This window comes from Leptodactylus fuscus, chromosome 2 (genome assembly GCF_031893055.1).
Source record: "Leptodactylus fuscus isolate aLepFus1 chromosome 2, aLepFus1.hap2, whole genome shotgun sequence".
Lineage (NCBI taxonomy): Eukaryota > Metazoa > Chordata > Amphibia > Anura > Leptodactylidae > Leptodactylus > Leptodactylus fuscus.
The window spans coordinates 262,687,186-262,710,729 of NC_134266.1; the positions used below are offsets into that span (position 1 = coordinate 262,687,186).

Genomic DNA, 23,544 nt, shown 5'->3' on the forward strand with positions numbered 1-23,544 from the left:
GGCAGAGATGGAGGGGACATGAATATGGGGGCAGAGATGGAGGGGACATGAATCTGGGGGCAGAGATGGAGGGGACATGAATCTGGGGGCAGAGATGGAGGGGACATGAATCTGGGGGCAGAGATGGAGGGGACATGAATCTGGGGGCAGAGATGGAGGGGACATGAATCTGGGGGCAGAGATGGAGGGGACATGAATCTGGGGGCAGAGATGGGGGGGACATGAATCTGGGGGCAGAGATGGAGGGGACATGAATCTGGGGGCAGAGATGGAGGGGACATGAATCTGGGGGCAGAGATGGAGGGGACATGAATCTGGGGGCAGAGATGGAGGGGACATGAATCTGGGGGCAGAGATGGGGGGACATGAATCTGGGGGCAGAGATGGGGGGGACATGAATCTGGGGGCAGAGATGGAGGGGACATGAATCTGGGGGCAGAGATGGGGGACATGAATCTGGGGGCAGAGATAGAGAGGACATGAATCTGGGGGCAGAGATGGGGGACATGAATCTGGGGGCAGAGATGGAGAGTACTTGAATCTGGGGGCAGAGATGGGGGGACATGAATCTGGGGGCAGAGATGGGGGGACATGAATCTGGGGGCAGATATGGAGGGGACATGAATCTGGGGCAGAGATGGGGGACATGAATCTGGGGGCAGAGATGGAGGGGACATGAATCTGGGGGCAGAAATGGAGGGGACATGAATCTGGGGGCAGAGATGGGGGGCATGAAACTGGGCAGAGATGGGGGGACATGAATCTGCGACAGAGATGGAGGGGACATGCAACTGGGGGAGAGATGGAGGGGACATGAATCTGGGGGCAGAGATGGGGGACATGAATCTGGGGGCAGAGATGGAGGGACATGAATCTGGGGGCAGAGATGGAGGGACATAAATCTGGGGGCAGAGATGGAGGGGACATGAATCTGGGGACAGAGATGGGGGCATGAAACTGGGCAGAGATGGGGGACATGAATCTGGGGGCAGAGATGGAGGGGACATGAATCTGGGGGCAGAGATGGAGGGGACATGAATCTGGGGGCAGAGATGGGGGACATGAATCTGGGGGCAGAGATGGAGGGACATGAATCTGGGGGCAGAGATGGAGGGGACATGAATCTGGGAGAAGAGATGGGGGACATGAATCTGGGGCAGAGATGGAGGGGGCATGAATCTGGGGGCAGAGATGGGGGACATGAATCTGGGGGCAGAGATAGAGAGGACATGAATCTGGGGGCAGAGATGGGGGACATGAATCTGGGGGCAGAGATGGAGAGGTCATGAATCTGGGGGCAGAGATGAGGGACATGAATCTGGGGGCAGAGATGGAGAGGACTTGAATCTGGGGGCAGAGATGGAGGGGACATGAATCTGGGGGCAGAGATGGGGGACATGAATCTGGGGGCAGAGATGAGGGACATGAATCTGGGGGCAGAGATGGAGGGGACATGAATCTGGGGACAGAGATGGGGGGCATGAAACTGGGCAGAGATGGGGGGACATGAATCTGGGGGCAGAGATGGAGGGGACATGAATCTGGGGGCAGAGATGGAGGGGACATGAATCTGGGGGCAGAGATGGGGGACATGAATCTGGGGGCAGAGATGGAGGGACATGAATCTGGGGGCAGAGATGGAGGGGACATGAATCTGGGAGAAGAGATGGGGGACATGAATCTGGGGGCAGAGATGGAGGGGGCATGAATCTGGGGGCAGAGATGGAGGGGACATGAATCTGGGGGCAGAGATGGAGGGACATGAATCTGGGGGCAGAGATGGAGGGGACATGAATCTGGGAGAAGAGATGGGGGACATGAATCTGGGGCAGAGATGGAGGGGGCATGAATCTGGGGGCAGAGATGGGGGACATGAATCTGGGGGCAGAGATAGAGAGGACATGAATCTGGGGGCAGAGATGGGGGACATGAATCTGGGGGCAGAGATGGAGAGGTCATGAATCTGGGGGCAGAGATGGGGGACATGAATCTGGGGGCAGAGATGGAGAGGACTTGAATCTGGGGGCAGAGATGGAGGGGACATGAATCTGGGGGCAGAGATGGGGGACATGAATCTGGGGGCAGAGATGAGGGACATGAATCTGGGGGCAGAGATGGAGGGGACATGAATCTGGGGACAGAGATGGGGGGCATGAAACTGGGCAGAGATGGGGGGACATGAATCTGGGGGCAGAGATGGAGGGGACATGAATCTGGGGGCAGAGATGGAGGGGACATGAATCTGGGGGCAGAGATGGGGGACATGAATCTGGGGGCAGAGATGGAGGGACATGAATCTGGGGGCAGAGATGGAGGGGACATGAATCTGGGAGAAGAGATGGGGGACATGAATCTGGGGGCAGAGATGGAGGGGGCATGAATCTGGGGGCAGAGATGGGGGACATGAATCTGGGGGCAGAGATAGAGAGGACATGAATCTGGGGGCAGAGATGGGGGACATGAATCTGGGGGCAGAGATGGAGAGGACATTAATCTGGGGGCAGAGATGGGGACATGAATCTGGGGGCAGAGATGGAGAGGACTTGAATCTGGGGGCAGAGATGGAGGGGACATGAATCTGGGGGCAGAGATGGGGGACATGAATCTGGGGGCAGAGATGGAGGGGACATGAATCTGGGGGCAGAGATGAGGGACATGAATCTGGGGGCAGAGATGGAGGGGACATGAATCTGGGGGCAGAGATGGGGGGCATGAAACTGGGCAGAGATGGGGGGACATGAATCTGGGACAGAGATGGAGGGGACATGCAACTGGGGGAGAGATGGAGGGGGGACATATAATTTACGGGTGACTGTAGGAGGATTATACTGTGTGGTGGCACATGGAAAATGAATGAGAATGGGCGGAGTCAACATAAAAGTGGGTGGAGCTAAATCTGTTGCGCGCTGCACATTTTGTCCCTCTTTCAGTTCTTCAAAAGTTGGGAGGTATGCTGTAGGGACATGTATACTATACATGTTATGAAATGCTGTATATCCTCTATTAGTACCGACCCTTCTGCGGTCTATGGTGACATCACTTACCTGCTTGATCTGGCTGCATGTACGCAGTGACCGTCGTGTGCGGGAAAAGACTGAGCGTGTCTCGAGTCATCCCTCCCAGGTTAAGAGTATTTCCTTGAAAATAAATCCCATGTATGTCGCTCTCTGTGCCCAGGCCTAGAAGATGCCACGATACGTTGTCACTCTGGCACATTATGAGACCTGGTAAATTTCCAAACATGTAGCCATTGACAGCTATGGAGAGAAAGAAAATGCACAGTCAAAAACTGAGCAATGGACACTTGCGTACCGCGCACATTTCGAACACACAACATGTCTATAAGGCCCCATGGATATCTGGGCCTGGAAAATCTGATCCATGCATTGGCTGGAATAGCCGGTCAGGAGATGGGACTCCTTGCATAATAGTCATATAGTAGAGCGACTCCCAGCTTCATGTATGACTACGATGCAAGGACTTCTGACGGGTTTGGGCCAGAAAATCCAGCCAATGCTTGGACCGACTTTTCCAATCTGGATTCTGCCGTGCATAATTTGGTGGATTTGGTGCAGAAAATGTCTGGCTCTCCATCGTTCAACGCTAGTGTGAACCTAGTGTAAATGAATCACATGAAAAAACCAGTGTAGAAAACAAAATAAAAATTGTAGTACGTTGCAATATGGAATACTTACAGCAGGTGGCGGTAAAGTCCATGTTTGGGAAAAATATCTTACACCAGATTCACACCAGTGTTGGAGACCCAATAAATGGAAACCTATCCACTAAAAAAGTGATTACCCGCCAACCGTATAGACTATAATGGGGTCCACTGGGTTTTCGCCTGAAAACAACGGGGAGACAAGTCCTATTCTAAGCGGAGTGGGGAACACTAGTGTGAGCCGACCCTTACATAGTTGTAGTTGCTTGTATTTGGTATTGTAACTCATATTCATCACCTCTAATGAGCGGTCCTAGAAAAAAAAAAAAAATCACCTGAATACTAGATACCAGGGGCCCTGGACCCCAAAGACCCCTCTGCTATATAATACCAATACACCACAATTCTAAATACAGGACCTTCATGTTACACCTCTGCTATTTATCTCTTCTTGGTCTTGGTTACTTATATGGTCCTGTGTATGTCCATCCAACAAGAATTGTCTACCAATAAGTATTTGAACACCCATGCAAATGAAGATATCTGCGGTGGTGATGTGCATCAGGCCTTCCACCATTACATAGGACACAGCATTGGCATTAGTCACATACAAGATGCCACGAAGTGCAGAGTTGTCCAATTTCGAGAAAGGGGTAATGGTGAGGTACCACAGAAATGGTCGATCCTTAAGGGACATAGCAAGTGAACTGAATTACCCAAAATCGACAGTGACCTCTGTGATTACAAAGCGGAAGGTGATTGTCAGAATGTGCCCCAAGTCGGCAGACCCCCGAAACTGGGAGATAGAGACCGGCGAGTGGTGGCCAGAGAAACCGCACCCAACCGATGGCTCACATACACCAGGAGTGTCACCAGGCATCCGGGAGTATTGTGTCCATCAATCCCATCCATAAGGAAGTATCTGCTGGGGTCTACCAACTATTGGATAGGATTATATGGTGTTTTTCTATTCTACCACCGGTGTCCACATACTTATTGGTAGACAGTGTATAAGTGCTCATAGATTTCCTATAGTCTCTCTTATATGTTACCAAACATCTTGTTGGATTCCTGAAAATCTTCATCTTCTACATCGACAGCAGACGGATCTGGAGAGACGGCTTCAACATTCTCCTCCAAATACCAGCTCAAGTTTTCATCGAAGATAGTGAAGAGCAGGTAGAACTCTTTACCGATCTGTACCTGAAATATTGTAACACCGGGATTAGAATCCAATATTCTCTGCATACAAGAAAGTTGGGTGACTTTTCCAGGCTCCTGAATGACTATACAATAACACATCGCATTGACTCTACCTGAGTGTTGTCGGACCTCAGTGAACCTTTTTTGCAGACCAGGAGTGGACCCACCAGTCCAGAATTTGTGTCCCTCACGGGGTCAGCGGCTGAGTAGTACAGGTAGGTCAAGCACTGGGGATCACTGGGTGTAGGTCCATCCTTCTCCAGGATGTTCCAGGTGTAGGTGAAGGTCTCTGCTGGTCCTACCTGAGCTCCAGCTTTCTGTGTAACGCCTACCACAAAAAGACAGGATAAAAATAACGTATCATGAGCGCATTGTTCAAGATCTCTGCTTGCTATCACTGAATACAATCATTTTTGGTGAACGATGTCTCTAAATATATAGTCAAGTGACCGATCACAGGCCTGAACAGTCACATGGAGGGTATCGGTGACATCATTGTCAATACGTCACCATTACTCAACTTGTGACTGCCGAGGCCTGTGATTGGCCACAGCGGTGACCTGACCACTAGAGATGACCACTAGTGACGCTGGCCGGCCGCCGGCAAAGTCAGCGTCACAGGTGCTTCCATTCATTTCTATGGGTGCGTACTGTTCGGATCGGCTGATCCGAACAGTGTTCGCTCATCTCTACTGACCACGTCTCTTCCAGTCCATCCCGTGCCAACACAAGATAGACTGGTGGACGTTGGTAAAATTCTAAAACAGGGCTCAAAAGGCCAAACAGCTCACCCAACCACCTGCCATTGCTAACCACACAAAATCTTCCTCTTGGCCTAGGTGGTCCCCTAAATCTTGGAATCTAGGGAAAGAGCCACTAAGGCCCATGAGGATCCTTCCTGATGGTTCAGTCTACAGCCGGACACTATGGCAGGAAACAACTAATGACTTGCTTGAGATTTACTACCAGTGTCGGAGTAAAGATCCTTGGATCCACCATATAAAATGATTCTGGAGGCCCACTCTGCAACAACCCCTAGAAAATGGATCCTAGTACACCTGAAATTTAGGTGTCTTCTGCTGGACCATTATTGTTAGAGCTTGGACCCTTCTGAGGGTCCTCTGGTGCCCTGATGGGCCAGTCCAACATTGTTTACTACTCTCCATAAGAGAGAGCATGCATGTGTTATGAACGAGGAGAAGGGAATAAGACGCCTCTGGTGACTTTTCTCCTGTACAAACAAAGGACTGGACATGTTGAAGTCCATCCTACCCAATCCTTCTTACCCCTGACATCTGCTATGAGAGTCAGGAGTCAGGGAGATAATCAAATGGTCCTTCTGAAATTGGCGCGCTTGGATCCAATATGGTTGACACACGAACATTTATCCCCTCTCCAAATGCATGAGCACTGGGGGGGGTCCATCATGTGAACAGGTGCCCGGGTCGTCACATACGTAGACTACTGCTCCATATAGGGGAAGAGGAATTCGAGGCAGACATGAGCAGGGAGACTCACCACTCGACAAGATTAGGCATGACTGAGTAGGATGTTTATTCTTTTAGCATCCTGCCGCAATCTCTGCCTCATATTGAAAACAATGAAAGACAACCCCAAATCAGCGTCCAATCCCTACACCTGAATACCCACTTACTATCCATTGAATTGATAGGGATAAGTGAGCCCTGTCTTGCCCACCTCCATCAGTCCTATAAGCAGCGAGTGGAGAGGTATTGTTCATACAGGACCGCCGCTCCATTCTCATAGGGACTCTGTACCCCACGCCCTTGTGATTGAAGGAGGACTCCCCCATATTTATCACTTCATCATATGGATGCTCTTTGTGGATCAATCCCTTTAACACACTTACACTAGAAAAAAGAGTCATCTCATCTTACACTGTACACAACTGAGGTAACGTACCATCTACGTAGGGTGCACCTTCCGAATCTTTGCCAAAGGACACTCCGTGAGCCATCATGCTGTAGTTCCTGTCGGCCTTATTGGAAAACACCACCACAATGGTGTCGCCTACTTCAGCTTTGATGACTGGACCTAATAAAGAAAAAATACAAAAACATCAACGAATCGTTGTGTCGATGCAAACTTTCAACCGTTGCCTTTTCACGAAAGATATGTTTGCCCTGCCCACACTATGCTCCACCCACTTGCAAATTATTGCACAAAAATGCTATAAACTGTCCTTTGTGGGGTTATTTTTTACAATAAATCAATTTTTTATTTTGATTATTTTATTTTATTTTTTTTATAAATTTTTTCCCATAGTCACTCATAAAGAAGCTCCATCATTGTTTCCAATAGGGAACAGAGGGAACAGTCATTGGGGTATCTACCTTAGGATCGCCCGACAGATTCCCTTTAAATTCTGTTTTAGAATTGTTGGAATATTTTGGCCACACCCCCTCCTGTTGTACCCCGCCCACTTTTCCAACACTAAGAAGTTTCAAGAAAGGAAAAAAATGGTGGGTACCAAAATTTCCGTAAATTTTTGACACTATAAAACTAGTACACATACGGTAAGAAACTCTCCCTATGTCTATGGAGGAAATTTTAAAAAACGGATGTTATAAATACAGAGAATTATAAAAAATATAATATATATCTAGAATAAAATAATACCACTGGTCATACCCAGAATCCCAAGATGCTCCTCAGCTTTAGACTGAGCCTTCTTAATGGTAAACGATTCATCTGTATATTCTGTGTAACGCACCTTCCAGTAAGAACCTCCAATTCTCTCACCGCTTTTTGCAAAAAAAATGGCAGACTGGCTGTAAAATAAAAAATTGCATTCAGAAGGGAAAAAAACATACACAAGCAAACTGGTCTCATTTGATATATATATAATTTTTTTTAACCAGCAGGTGGTGATTTAGAAAACTGAGCTCTTTGTACATCAATAAAAGTGATTTGTGAAATGTAACAGCACACCCGGTGGCCAGGAGGGGTATTACAAGTAAAATATTTCATTTCAAAGCAAAGCATTATTGTATCATTGTTAATATTGTTACTATAAAGTGATATAAAATAAAAAATCCTTGCCTGTCTGGGTCATCTAAATCCTTATGTGAGAATCTGTCGTAGTTATTTGGTGCATAATTCCACAAGACTTTCTCAGCAGCAATATAGTATTTTCTGACATAACCAGGTGTCACGGCTGCAGGATGGTGTCCACAGGTTCCCACGTTGTACAGCCCCATCATTCCAGCTATAGAAATATAGAGAAAAGGAATTAGCACTAGCATTAGAGATGAGAGAGATTTCAATCGAATACCACACGGCAAACGCCGTAAAAATTCGATTCCCCTCCCACCTTCCCCTAACACAGTAGCAATCTATATGGGTTACTTGATCACTTGTGTAAAAAACACACAGTGGACTCTGTATAGGTTTATATACCACTTTATTAGGGGCTGTTGAATATCAGCAGGTGGATTTATTGTTCACATTGGGCTTTTTTGGAGGCTAACAACCGTCCTTTTAACAAAGTGGGTTTATTTTAATTTATCTAATAAAGGTTATTTTTTATCCTTGTTTCTGGGGGGCATCCACTTTTGGAGTCTAAATTAATTCTGGTTGCTCTAGATCCATTGAGTTATTTACCCTCTCACCTTCCCTGGCGCTTTTTTTGCACCAATAACTGTGCAGGGGAGGTGGGACAGGAACTACGACAACGGAGGCACTGAAAAAAAATTAAGAAAAGGCCATTAGCTGACGAAATCAGGTGACCTCTGATTCATAAGAATAGTGTCAGCCATGTTCGTGTCAGTTGCGGTTTGGAGAGATAGGGAGAGATTGTTCTGAGGGTGATAAAGAGATTTTAGCTTTTTCTAGGCAGGAAAACATTCTGAAACAACAGCTCTTTTCAGGGCTACACTGCAGGAACAGTGTACATATACAGTGAACCTGCCAATGATGCATCAGGGTAGCAGCAACGGACATGGACGTGGAAATCCAGCTGGGCATCCAGTCCACAGTCCAGGTACTGGAGAGGGGCTGCCAGCAGTGTCCCTCGTCAGTAGCACAAGGGGGCGAGGACATGGATGTCAAAATCCTGATGGGGATCAATTCCACAGTACCTCGACTCCAATTATATACTTGAGAGGGGCAGCCAGCAGTGCCTCAACATCAAGCGGGGTCCAGGGTGTAGTGCTCCCCCCAAGGGCCTGAAACTCTGCTGGTACAAGGCTCAACTCAACCCAAGGGCCCAAAACACTGTTGGTGCAAGGCTCAACTCACCCCAAGGGCCAAAAACACTGTTGGTGCAAGGCTCAACTCACCCCAAGGGCCAAAAACACTGCTGGTACAAGGCTCAACTCAACCCAAGGGCCCAAAACACTGCTGGTATAAGGCTCAACTCACCTCAAGGGCCAACAAATCTCTGCTGTTTAAAGGCTCAACTCACCTCAAGGGCCAAAAACACTGCTGGTGCAAGGATCAACTCACCCCAAGGGCCAAAAACTAAATCTCTGCTGGTTAAAGGCTCAACTCACCCAAAGGGCCTAACATTCTGCTAGTGCAATGCTCAACTCAATTAAAGGTGCAACGTTTAGATGGCTTCTTTCCAAACCGAGGGTGATTCTTTTCGGTAAGATGTGATGGCTGTTTCGAGCCCTGATTATCCTGGTTGATCTTGTTCAGTAATGAGGCCAGCTCAGCATGAGGATCTTGTACGTTAGGTTGTCCATGCCCACTAATGTGCATGAAGGCTCGATCACAGTAAATGTTCTTATTTTTCTCCTATTCAATCTCTGAATGAACTGCTCTGAGAGATGGCCTAGGCACTGCTGCAATGGCAATCACTGGGTTTCCCTGTTCTGGTTCCAAATAATCTTGCATCTTAGGGAGCGTTCACACTACCGTCGGTGTCCGACAGGTAGTGTCCGCTCAAAATCTGGCACAGACATTAGGAGCGGACACTAGCTGTGTCCGTGACACCTGTCATTCATTTCAATGGGCATCGGGTGCGTTCTTTTGCACTCCGTGCCCTTCCTTCCCTGTCCACAAGTGAAGATGTCCGACTTCTCAAGCGGACAGAAAAACCCTGCATGCAGGGTTGTTTAGTTGTTTAGTTTTGTTTTAAATAAATCCTGCTGACCATAACAGTATCATAGAGCCAGAGCCCCGCCGCAATATGACTTCGTCTTCACAATTGGCGAGTCTTGTCAATAGTTTGAACACAGGCCTGGGCGCGGTGGGGCAACACTTGCAGCAATCTCCACCAGCTGCCCCAATTCATTTTTCTGACCTATCTCAAGGGTTAGTTCAGGCTATGGCTCAGTTGGTTGGTAGTCTGCCGACCCCTGCAGCGTCACCATGTCCACTCCTGCCTCCGGAGCGGTATGCGGGTGAGCCGCAGGGATGTCGGGGATTCATACACCAGTGTAAAACATACATTGAAGCCTGTCCCAGTCTCTTCCCAGATGAGAAATCTAAAGTGGCCTTTGTGGTTTCCTTGCTCACTGGGAGAGCATTGGCCTGGGTCACCCCGTTAAAAGAACGGGACGCAGTGGACTTAGCTACACTAGCCGCGCTGTGTGAAGCACTACGCCTGGTGTTTCATGGCCCAGTGCCCCAGTCCACCTTTGCCTCACAGCTCTTACATTTAAAGCAAGGCCAGAGCTCGGTAGCGGACTTTGCTATCGAGTTTCGAACCTTGGCATCTGAGCTGGATTGGCCAGACAAGGTACTGGTGGCAATATTTTGGGAAGGTTTGTCCTCAAATATAAAGGACGAACTAGCAGGCCGAAAGCCTTCTACCTCCCTCTCTGCCCTAATAAATTCAGCTACTCGTGTGGATACACAGCTGTCTGATAGGAGAGTGGAGCGGGGGCTCGAGCGTAACCTCATGTCTCTGAGGGGGGTCATAAAATCTACCACTGCCTCGCCTGTTGAGGAGTCCACGGAACCTATGGACACCTCCCGTGCTTCCACTCCTGGTGGCAGCAGGAGTAGGAAAATCAGGGAGGTAATTTGTTACCGTTGCAACAGGCCAGGGCATATTGCTCCTCAATGCTCGACCCCACTGGAAAAGAAGGCTAGCCAAGTGTCCATCGGGGGTGGGTTACTTGGTACACAAAAGTCCCATAATTGTGTCCATTTCCCAGTAGCCCTTAAGCTGGGTAATGGTTGGGTAAATACTACAGCAATGTTAGACTCTGGGGCCATGGGGAATTTCATGTCAGCCAAATTCGCCCAGCAGAATGGTGTGCCCATGAGAGGTCTTAAGACCCCCATAAACATTACGGTGGTTGATGGGTCTCAGATTCGGCCACAGATCCGGTTTGAGACCCCACCGTTGCTTCTGCGGAGTGGAACACTGCATACAGAGAAGCTCTCTTTCCAAATCTTGGAGGGCTTATCTGATGCAGTAATGCTAGGTCTCCCATGGTTAAGCCGGCACTCACCAGTCATAGACTGGAGGCAAGGGGAGATTATTAAGTGGAGTCCGGAGTGCAAGGGAAGGTGTTTGGAGGCTATACCATCTGCCGATCCTCCAATGAGGCCTTCAAAGCAGGAGGTCTTACCCACTCAGCCTGCAGAGGTCTTCACTATAAATACTACTAAGACTCTGCCAGTACCTAGGTCTCAAAATTACTCCACTGACCTGTTGCCAAGGGCAGAAGCAGGAGGCGTAAATCTGCAAAAAAGTCTTTTGGTCCCCTGCCATCAGGTGCCAGGGAGGGGTTTTGCCCGCAAGGGAAAGTTAGGAAGAAACCTAACACTAAGCTGAATGTTGGCCCAGTTTCTGGGCAGAATAAAGGGACTAGACTTGTACACTCCCCTGACTTGCCTAGTCCTGTACTAAATGGCAAAGTTCCACGGCCTGTTTATGTTGCCATGAGTCAGGCCAAGGCCAGGAGCAGAGAAACAGCTGATAGCAGACATAGGTCAGGGACGGAGTTGTCCCCAAGGGACTGTGTCTGGCTCACTCCTCGCCATTCTCATCTCCGATCCAGAGACACATGGCGTCGTTGTGCCATGGAGGGGGGGTCGTGTTAGGATTGTGCAGTAACTGTGGCCATGATATGGGCGTCGCTGTCTGTTCCTCTGCACAGTCCAGGGTTGCAAGGGTTAATCTGCCTTGCAACAGCTGGGTGTGGTCGAGTCTTTGATGGACTGGTGTGTCGACCAATGAACGCTCGGATTGGGCAGCTGGGCTATCTGCTGGTGACCGCCCCTTGCCTATATAAGGGGGCTGGTCTGGACGCCTGGTGCTCTATGATCACATTCTGAAACGATGTGTGGGTTTGTATATATGGGTTCCAGCCTGTAAACATTAATTGCCCTAGCTAGTAAATTACCCCTGAGGTAGCAATGCCACTGTTAGTCAGGCAGCATGCTGCCTTGTGTGCATGTGGTGTAACTTAGTAGGGTCAGCTAGCAGTACTTCTCAGACAGGGTGACTGGGATTGGGCTTGGCAGTAGTTGCCTGGGTGGTTGGGTGGAACAACTACACACAGGGTTTACTTGGTCTCTGGCTTGTCCTGGAGTTCAGGCTAACCAGTTTGTTTATTTGTGCGGCTGCTCTGACTGCACAGGACTCTGTGATTGGTAACAGATGAGCCTGGTTGTTTAATTTAGCTGCAGTGACATCAACTGTCAGACACTGTTCACACCAGGTTTTTAGCAGTCAGTAGCCCAGAGGGCTCCGCAGGGTTTTTCAGTTGTTTAGTTTTTTTTAAAATAAATCCTGCTGACCATAACAAGAGGAAACTCCTCTAAGGTCCTAGAGAACCACTTTAAATACAAAATTCAGACTGCCTATGTCCACCACTAGGGGGCATATAGGAGTTTACTGCATACTATCTTAGTATTGCGTTGAGTGTATAAGCAGTATGCGGTAAGTGCCTCAGCACCCTCTAGTGGTGACTGCAGGTAGACAGCAATTTGTCAATGACTATGCAAGGAATTTAGAGCTCTAAATCAAAAAAAGATCCCCGAGTGACAGAAAATGTGTTAAGATATGAGTGCAGAACGAGGCTAAAAACTATAGCAGTAGCTGGAGATTCACTTTAAGGGTTTATTACGGTGGTGTCTTCTGCTCGTATATGGAGATGTATAGTATATCATACTTCATATACTGCTGATATTTGCAGCGACTGGTGAGTATTACACGGCTGTATCTCATCACTTAGCACTTTTTCTCAGACTCTACTTGTGGAAATTTCTGTAGAAAAGAACAATCCAATATATTATTTCATACGTTGTTTACATTGCCCTGTGTAGGTTAAGTATGTAATGGCTCACACTGCGAAACTTCTCCTCCTTACATTCCAGGAATGATGTGTATTCTCTGCAATCTAGGTTGAATGGAAGGAAGGGACGAAGGAAAGAAGGAAGGAAGGAAGGGAGGAAGGAAAGAAGGGAGGAAGGAAGGAAGGGACGAAGGAAAGAAGGAAGGAAGGGACGAAGGAAAGAAGGAAGGAAGGGACGAAGGAAAGAAGGGAGGAAGGAGGGAAGGGACGAAGGAAAGAAGGAAGGAAGGGATCAAGGAAGGAAAGAAGGAAGGGAGGGAGGAAGGAAGGGTTTGAAAGAGAGAGAAAGAAGGGATGGATGGAGAGAGAAAAAGAAAGAAAGAAGGAAGGGTTTGAAATAGAGAGAGAAAGAAGGAAGGGAAAGGAAAGAAGGAAGGAAATAAGGAAGGAAGGAAGGAAGGAAGGGTTTGAAAGAAAGAGAGAGAGAAAGAAGGAAGAGAAAGGAAAGAAGGAATGGACGAAGGAAAGAAGGGAGAGAGGAAGGAAGGGTTTGAAAGAGAAAGAAGGAAGGAAAAGGAATAAGGAAGGAAATAAGGAAGGAAGGAAGGGTTTGAAAGAAAAAGAGAGAGAGAGAGAAGGAAGGGAAAGGAAAGAAGGAAGGGAATAAGGAAAGGAGGAAGGAAAGAAGGAAGGAAGGGAGGTAATAAGAAAGAAAGAGACAGGAAGGGAGGAAGGAAGGAAGAGTTTGAAAGAAAGAGAGAGAGAAAGAAGGGAAGGAAGGAAATAAGGAAAAAAAGAAGGAAGGGATGGAGGGAGGGGGAGAGAGAGAGATAGAAAGAAAGAAAGAAAGAAAGAAAGAAAGAAAGAAAGAAAGAAAGAAAGAAAGAAAGAAAGAAAGAAAAAGAGGATGTGGGTCATAGGCTTATTACTGGCCCATAAAAGGCTGCAGAGCCTGCACTTCGGAGATCTTGGTGTTTTTTAAATAAACCAGTTTGCTGCACATTTTGTGTCCCTGTCTCTGACTGGTTGGGTCCGCACCGATAGATAGATAGATAGATAGATAGATAGATAGATAGATAGATAGATAGAAAGATATTATTATATTATTATTCTGCACATTCCATGGAACTTTCTAGGTCAGGGGTCACACACAGTAGTACTGAGTCAGTGCTGACATCCACGTGTACCACAATAACTAGGGCAGATAAAGGAATCCTATAAACATGTCACATATTGATGACTAATAAGTCCATGAGCTGACACTTGTTTATGACTCCGGGCGGTGACTGTCGCTCCTCTTGTGCTCAGCGTTGTGCTGTGTCATGAAACATGATGAGGATTATGTTATCATGTGTGTCCAGGAATGTAAATGTATATTACAAAGGTTAGTATTTTCCATATGGAGTACTGAGCTAATGGGAAGAAAAATTTCCACAATAAAATTGACATGACAATAATTATGACAGCTTATTCCCCCCTCCCCATATTATGTCCCATAGTGGCCCCTGCACACAGTATTATACCCCATAGTGGCCCCTGCACACAGTATTATCCCCCATAGTGGCCCCTGCACACAGTATTATACCCCATAGTGGTCCCTGCACACAGTATTATACCCCATAGTGGCCCCTGCACACAGTATTATCCCCCATAGTGGCCCCTGCACACAGTATTATACCCCATAGTGGCCCCTGCACACAGTATTATACCCCATAGTGGCCCCTGCACACAGTATTATCCCCCATAGTGGCCCCTGCACACAGTATTATACCCCATAGTGGTCCCTGCACACAGTATTATGCCCCATAGTGGTCCCTGCACACAGTATTATACCCCATAGTGGCCCCTGCACACAGTATTATCCCCCACAGTAGCCCCTGCACACAGTATTATACCCCATAGTGGTCCCTGCACACAGTATTATACCCCATAGTGGCCCCTGCACACAGTATTACGCCCCATAGTGAACCCTGCACACAGTATTATGCCCCATAGTGGTCCCTGCACACAGTATTATGCCCCATAGTGTCCCCTGCACACAGTATTACGCCCCATAGTGGACCCTGCACACAGTATTACGCCCCATAGTGGACCCTGCACACAGTATTATCCCCCATAGTGGCCCCTGCACACAGTATTATACCCCATAGTGTCCCCTGCACACAGTATTATCCCCCATAGTGGCCCCTGCACACAGTATTATGTCCCATAGTGGCCCCTGCACACAGTATTATCCCCCATAGTGGCCCCTGCACACAGTATTATGCCCCATAGTGGTCCCTGCACACAGTATTATGCCCCATAGTGGTCCCTGCACACAGTATTATACCCCATAGTGGCCCCTGCACACAGTATTATGTCCCATAGTGGCCTCTGCACACAGTATTACGCCCCATAGTGGTCCCTGCACACAGTATTATGCCCCTTAGTGGCCCCTGCACACAGTATTATGACCCATAGTGGTCCCTGCACACAGTATTATGCCCCATAGTGGTCCCTGCACACAGTATTATGCCCCATAGTGGTCCCTGCACACAGTATTATGCCCCATAGTGGTCCCTGCACACAGTATTATGCCCCATAGTGGTCCCTGCACACAGTATTATGCCCCATAGTGGTCCCTGCACACAGTATTATGCCCCATAGTGGTCCCTGCACATAGGATCTTCAAATACTTACCAACACTCCAATCGCAACAATCAGGACATTTAATGGGAACCTGTTTGGGACCACTAAACCATTAAATAGCTGGGATATAGGATCCCAAATCTTTGTATCCTGTCTCTGCTCACTACTGGTATCTTTAGTGAAAGTTCATAAGTTAAAAATCTTGGGTTTCTGATGACATGAGTATGTTGAGGGACTCCAGCGCATGCGCACTGCACAGTGAAGGTGAGGTCAGTACAACTTGCCTCACTGCTCATGTGACCAAAGTGGTAGGTTCCCTGGTAATGCCCTAAAAGCAACCCTATTGTAATCCAGTTAATAGGATTGTGCCCAAAATCTGGAGTTTGTTGGCAAGTATGGTGGATCATACTGAAATTTCATGACCGCCTTATGTGATCGTGGGGACTCCAGGAGAAGAAGTCCGGCTAAATCTGCTGCCTTGTCCCCCTTTATATCTACTACTCCTAATCCCACTACGACTCCGAAACTATAAAATTGTCAAACCAAAAAGGTTTCCTATTCTAAACTTTCTCATACACAGAGGCTTGGTTTCCATTACATTTACAAGTCTTGGAAAGTTGCCCCATCTGCACTAGATCTGCTCTGAGCCCCATTCGTCATAGTAAGGAGTCCATGCTTTCTGCTATCGGTATTATTTATAGTCCGCTGGTGCCTGTCCTGAATTCTATATTATAGTACTCCAGATATATATATGGGGCAATAACCTGCAGCACATTCCATGGCCGCCGCTATCAGTAGGAGGAGTGAGATTTATTCCTTTATGAGTATAGAAAGTACATTTACAGGTCAAGACTCCACAACTGCATATTCATCACCGCTATCACTTTAGTCACTGACTAAGAGAATGTAAAAGCTTCAGTAACAAATCCTGGCAGAGGTACAACAGAGTACAGGGCTGAAAGGGAGAGTCTATCTTTAGAGAATCCATTGGGAAATGGAAACATCTATATGAGGGCTTGATTTTTGCAGGTCAAATTTTAGTTTTCAATGGCACAATGTATTATACCCCATAGCAGCCCCTGCACACAGTATTATGCCCCATAGTGGCCCCTGCACACAGTATTATGCCCCATAGTGGCCCCTGCACACAGTATTATGCCCCATAGTGGCCCCTGCACACAGTATTATGCTCCATAGTGGCCGCAGTACACAGTATTATCCCCCATAGTGGCCCCTGCACACACTATTATGCCCCATAGTGGCCCCTGCACACAGTATTATCCCCCATAGTGGCCGCAGTACACAGTATTATCCCCCATAGTGGCCCCTGCACACACTATTATGCCCCATAGTGGCCCCTGCACACAGTATTATCCCCCATAGTGGCCGCAGTACACAGTATTATCCCCCATAGTGGCCCCTGCACACACTATTATGCCCCATAGTGGCCCCTGCACACAGTATTATCCCCCATAGTGGCCGCAGTACACAGTATTATCCCCCATAGTGGCCGCAGTACACAGTATTATCCCCCATAGTGGCCCCTGCACACAGTATTATGCCCCATAGTGGTCCCTGCACACAGTATTATCCCCCATAGTGGCCCCTGCACACACTATTATGCCCCATAGTGACCCCTGCATACAGTATTATCCCCCATAGTAGCCCCTGTACACAGTATTATGTCCCATAGCGGCCCCTACACACAGTATTATCCCCCATAGTGGCCCCTGCACACAGTATTATGCCCATAGTGGCCCCTGCACACAGTATTATCCCCCATAGTGTCCCCTGCACACACTATTATGCCCCATAGTGACCCCTGCACACAGTATTATCCCCCATAGTAGCCCCTGTACACAGTATTATGCCCCATAGTGGCCCCTGCACACAGTATTATACCCCATAGTGGCCCCTGCACACAGTATTATCCCCCATAGTGGCCCCTGCACACAGTATTATACCCCATAGTAGCCCCTGTACACAGTATTATGCCCCATAGTGGCCCCTGCACAGAGTATTATGCCCCATAGTGGCCCCTGCACACAGTATTATACCCCATAGTGTCCCCTGCACACAGTATTATACCCCATAGTGGCCCCTGCACACAGTATTATACCCCATAGTGGCCCCTGCAGACAGCATTATGATGTACTGGGAAGGTGGAAAAAAATTCAGGAGTCCGGTGGACTAGCCATCAGTATGAAAAGTCAATTTGGGGCCAAAAACCCTTTTAACCACTCACTAATGATCAAAATGGAGAGGAGCATCATCCCCTCCCCACCTTGGAGGTCTTACCTTGAATATGGTCGTTCACTTGACAGCTCAGCATCCATGATCCGGGCATTGACGGAGACATTTCCACCGTGACAAACGTGGCAGGAAACAAGTTGATGACATCTGTTCTGTGCCCTTGGTTGGTGACTGTGTGGCCATAGAAGAATGCAGAGTGGATATCTACTTCATTACCCATTCCGAATAAATGCCAGGACACAGAGTCTCCGAGACACATGTCCATAGCCGGAAGGTTCCCAAATAGAAAGCCATTGAGACCTGGAAATAGGACAATATATATATATATATATATCAGAAAATGACCAATGGTTTGTTCTAGGATAGCCACCAATATCACATCAGCACCTTCACCAATCAGTTGTCCTGTCCCTAGCAGACATAGCGCCTTACATTTGGTAGTGGCTGGGTCCAGTATTGCATCTACATCCCGTTCACTTGAATGGAACTGAGCTGCAGTATAAGTATACTACTAAAAGTACAGAGCTGTGTACGGTAAAGGCTGCCCCTTAAAGGGATTATTTGGAGGACAAAAAAAAAAAAAGGGTCCCTGGATGTCCAGTAGCTGATCTCAATGCTGACCACATGACTTAGCGTGTCCTCCTCTTACTCTTCCTCCCTGTTGTCCATACATACAGCTACAGGTAGGGGGCTCTAGCAGCTATACCTGTATATCCTGGTGAACTACACCTGAGCTCAGGGGTGGGCGAAAATACACAGGACAGGCAAAAACAGTTGTATCAAGAAGCTTGTAGTAGAAATATTAAGCTTTCCATTAATATCCCCCCTCTTACTCCAAAGCCTAAAAAATCCTTTAACCTGGAAAGTAATATCCATGTACGGTATGTTGTGGTGACTGCACCGGCACAACAGGTATGTGAGTTATATTCCTGCACTAATGGCTGATATCATCTGTAAGTGATCAGTACAGATCACTAGTAAGCGTTCCATTTCTCTGCAGCGCTACCACAGGGGAAATGAAGTATTACACAGTGCCCATTCAATTAAATATGCTGTCTATGTCCTGAAGGAGAAGACAGGTCCCCCAGGGAAAGCGAAAGAAGATCTTTGTAATAACAAAAATGAAGATCCTAAACATGGGACCCTTTGTCCTATCAATTTTCTAATAAGATATAAAAAAATAAGTTCTGTATGTAATAATAATAATAATAATAAATACGGTACTTAAAATGTAAAATTGTTTAAAAAAATAATGAAATAGCTTTTTTTACATTCTGCTTCACTAGGGTTGAGACGATCTTGACTTTTCAGGATCGATTTTGAAATCCGATTTCCGATCATTTTTCATTCGAACCCAATCTCGATCCCAATTCCGATCCCAATGCAAGTCAGTGGGATTTTTTTACTAATCGGAGATCGGATTTTAAAAACAATCCTATTCACTATACAGCATGGAATCTAACAATTGAACGCTTTCATTGTTAGAATCCACGCTGTGTAGAGATTTTTTAAAATCACTAAGTAGCCAGAGGATTTTTTTTTAATCCTCAGGCTACTTAGTCCCCACTGGTGTCTACTTACCTGCACAGATGGCTGGTCCGGTGCCCGGTGTTCTCGTTCTTCTTCGCCTCTCTGCCCCCTGCCTCCCAGGTTAGGAGAGTGTGGGTGAGTACAGGGCGGGGAGAAGTCACGTCTCCCCGCCCTGTACCCGCCCACACTCTCCTAAGCCACAAGCCCTGCCTTCTTCCTAGCTCTTTAACACTAACCTGGGAGGCGGGGGCAGCGAGGAGAAGAAGACCGAGAACACTGGACACCAGACCAGCCATCTCTGCAGGTAAGTAGCTACAAGAGATGTTAGCTAGTCTCCCATTAGAATGAATGCACACAACCGGCACGCAGGGGGTTAAGGCTGTGTGCCGGCTGCTTCCATTCATTCCTATGGAACCGCAGCGGAGCCTTCACATTGAGTATACACTCCGCTCAGAATGAGCAGAGAGTATACTCAGTGTGCAAGCTAATATTGTTAGCTTTTCCCACAATGCTTGGCCCGTAGCAAAGCATTGTGAGAAATAATCACCGATCTCGATCCCACCTAAAAAGATCGTGTTCGGAATTTCGATCGCGATCGTGAAATTTTCTCAGTCGCCGATCGGAATTCGATCTTTTCCAAACATGATCGCTCAACCCTACAGATCACGTAAACTACCATAAATTGTCACATATGTATCCAAAAATAATGCCTACAAAAGATTTGTGTCACAAACAAAAGAAGAAAGCCTATCACCACCCCCACCAGCTTCAACTCTTTGCAACTTTTAATGAATACCTGTCACCAGTTCTGGAAAGCCCAATGACATGCAGCATCAGATCGGCGCTTTCACCATGAGAATTTTGGTGTTTTGTTTGTCCAAATCCATTCAGCTATTCCAAAGATATGAGGCCTTTTAGTATTGATGCCAACTGGGGGCTTGGAGCTGAGTGGGCGGTAACACTTGGTTCCTCTGGGGCGGAGTCTCTATGTGCTGTTTGTCATACAGTGTTACCGCCCACTAGTAAACCATAATCTACATCATCACTAAAAGGGCTTATATCTTTGGATTGGCTGAACGGATTTAGATGAACAAAACATCAAAATGCTCAGGGTGACAGCGCGGATCAGATGATCTATGTCATTGGGCTTTTAAGACTTGACAGGTCCTCTTTAGATAACAATGTAACCTCAAAATTCAAAAAGTTGCAACTGACAAATACCAAAAACTTATCTTGATCCTTAAGGTCAAATTTGACTCAGTTAACCCCAAAAGCCACCCAATACTAATACATTTATATGATATTGTCCTTGTGACACTTTGGGGGCACCTACCGTGCATCTTGTTGCTTTCCTGAAAGTCTTCATTATCCACATCTACCGTGTCGGGCTCAGAGCAGTAGGTGTGAATATTCTCCTCCAGGTACCAGCTGGTATTTTCATCAATGACATAGAACATCAATACAAAGTCCTTATCGACATCCACCCGGCTCATGGAACTGTCCAATGTCCCTGGAATAGGTGACACAAGAATAATGTGGTTTACCGATTCCTCAACATAGGCAGAATATACTCAAGAGATATTAGCACATAGCTCCACTACCCTGATGGCCATCATCTGACGTATCTGATCCTCTCATCTCACCACTATAGAGTTAGACACCGACCACAATGAATCCCACTGCTGAAGCCTTCAGTGATCAGTTACAATGGGTGGCACAACCTGGAAACAAGTATTCAACTTACCTACAGTGCCTCCACAGGAGAAATTAAGTATTACGTTGAACTCAATGGACTGCCTGTAATATATGGACATGTCAGGTCCTCCAGAACAAGAGATATTCTTTCTAATATCTCTCCACTCTGGCTAATAGATGAGAGACTTCCAGACCCCATGAACCTTCATTGAAATTAAGGTTTTGAGTTTTTTAATCTGGCCATACACCTTAAATGTCTTTCGGAAATATTGGACTGGCCCACCAGAGTACCAGAGTATCCTGTGTTAGGCCCAGGCTGTAACACTATAATGTTCCAGCAGAAGACACACATATTTGAAGGGTAATATGGTCTATTTTCTAGGAATTGCTTTAGGGTTGGCCCCAAAATCATGTTATCTGGTGGGCCCAAGGAACCTAAGTTTGAAACAGACTAGCCAACAACAAAATGTGATTGGGAGCCTCCTGTTATCTGTCGTCGGAGGAATAGATGGGTGGGATATGTTGGATTTTAACATTCCCCCTACTTTTTGTTCTTAAAGAGATAAACCAGCACCAGAGAAGTTTGGCAGATCACATGCACACTTGGACAAGGCAAAAAATGAGTTTTCAGCCAATTGTTGTCTAATGTGTATGGTCAGCGTTAGTCAACGTGAGGCCAGCAGGGCTAATCCTGTTTTGTAAAGTCATGAGGATAGTATAGGACCATTAAAGGGTTAAATGCGAAATACCCAATAGACCATAATATCATAATGTATTCCAGAAATCACTGTAACCTGAATCTGAATTCTTAAGGTGAAGACCGGTTCATGCATAACACCGTTCCATAGAGGCCCACACTGGGCAATGTGCCCGATGTAATATGTAGCAGACACTTATGAAACATTACGGCATTGACACAAAGTGATTCTTGAAGGATCTTGATGCCTTTCCTGACATGTATCGTTTAAGTGTAAGGAGAAAGGGTAGACCCAGAGGTCATTTTATTCTTACATTTGCAGGAGGAATAACAGTGTCATGAATAGCCAAGTTCTCCATCAGCTCCATAGAAATGGATGGAGTGTTGCGGGGGGCAGAACACCACATGTTGGCCCATCCTCAAAAATCTGATAGACTGAAGTTACTTGTGTTCTTGTCACCTCTCTACCCTTACCACCACAGCTCTCCCTCTTCTGAATAAGACCATAACTTTGGAGTAGTTGGAGCAGATGCTAAAGGATTTTTCTAGCGGGAAATTATCCCTACCTAGATGGGTCTACCTTTCTCTACAACAGGGGTGCCCAATACGTCGATCGCGATCTACCGGTCGATGGCGAAGGACGTATGGGTCGATCACGGGATCGGTGTCTACTTGTTGTGCAGGCTGAGAATCATCTCCGGACACTGGCAGGCCGGGGCCTTGCACTCGTTCGCAGTCAGGGCTGCCGCGGCACCGCCTGCGAGTGTCCGGAGATGATTCTCAGCCTACTTTTGTGAACAAGCAGATACCGGAGAGCTGTCTCCTGCTCTCACGCTCGCCCCGCCCACAGGCCCCGCCCATAACAAGTGGGTAGTAGATCTTATCCTTTGGTCAGTTTCTAAAGTAGCTCACATGCTCAAAAAGTGTGAGCACCCCTGCTTTACAACATCTTCGGATCTGAGCCTATTCCCCTCCTTGTTTTCCTACTCATCGCATTTATGACGGGCACCCCCAACCTTGACTCCACCCTACACTCATTTACCATGCCTATTCCAAACCCGGGTAAGGACCACATGGACTGTAAAAATTTCAGACCCATCTCTTTCCTAAACACTGATCTTGCTGTTCTCTAAGGTTTCCAGCTTACGGACTTGATGTTTGCCTTCCCCACCTGTTACATAAAGATCAGGTTGGTTTTGTCCACTGCCTGTCAAGGCGGCGATAACACTTGAAGAACAATAGATGTGATTGATGTTGTCTCCAGGTTATCAACTTAGATGCAGAAAAGGCCTTTGATCGTCTGGGTTGGCTCTTTATGGTCACTGCTCTGAAGGCCTTTGGCCTCAAGGGGCCTTTACTCAACACCTTCAGCCACTCTTAGACTCATTCATGTTTCTTCCCCCTCGGTCTCTCTTCACATACACACTAAAAATGACGATCCTCCATAAACTTATTTATTTATTTGCGACCCTCCTGTTTTCAGTCCCATTGAAGGACCCTTAGTCGTTGCAGGGCACAATATTATGGTTTGTTTGGAGCCGGAGGGAGACACTGGCTTCTTAGATTAACAATGACGACCCCAAACGCTAAAGGGGGCCTCGCCCTCCATAACTTGATCCTTTATTATTGGGCTTCCGAATTACGGAGGGCTCCAGCGT

General features: G+C 47.1%; 1 protein-coding gene across 1 annotated transcript in view; it reads right to left on the bottom strand.

Annotated features, from left to right (window-relative positions):
• HEPHL1 (hephaestin like 1) overlaps nt 1-23,544 on the bottom strand; it is a 49,223-nt gene that overhangs the window by 14,360 nt on the left and 11,319 nt on the right. Inside the window, exons 4-11 of the mRNA XM_075266161.1 lie at nt 20,828-21,004; nt 18,010-18,264; nt 7,928-8,093; nt 7,517-7,656; nt 6,788-6,919; nt 4,978-5,192; nt 4,714-4,864; nt 3,045-3,257 (exon numbers count right to left, since the gene is read on the bottom strand). Of these exons, the coding sequence (XP_075122262.1) occupies nt 3,045-3,257; nt 4,714-4,864; nt 4,978-5,192; nt 6,788-6,919; nt 7,517-7,656; nt 7,928-8,093; nt 18,010-18,264; nt 20,828-21,004 (1,449 nt within the window). The remainder of the gene's footprint in view (nt 1-3,044; nt 3,258-4,713; nt 4,865-4,977; nt 5,193-6,787; nt 6,920-7,516; nt 7,657-7,927; nt 8,094-18,009; nt 18,265-20,827; nt 21,005-23,544) is intronic.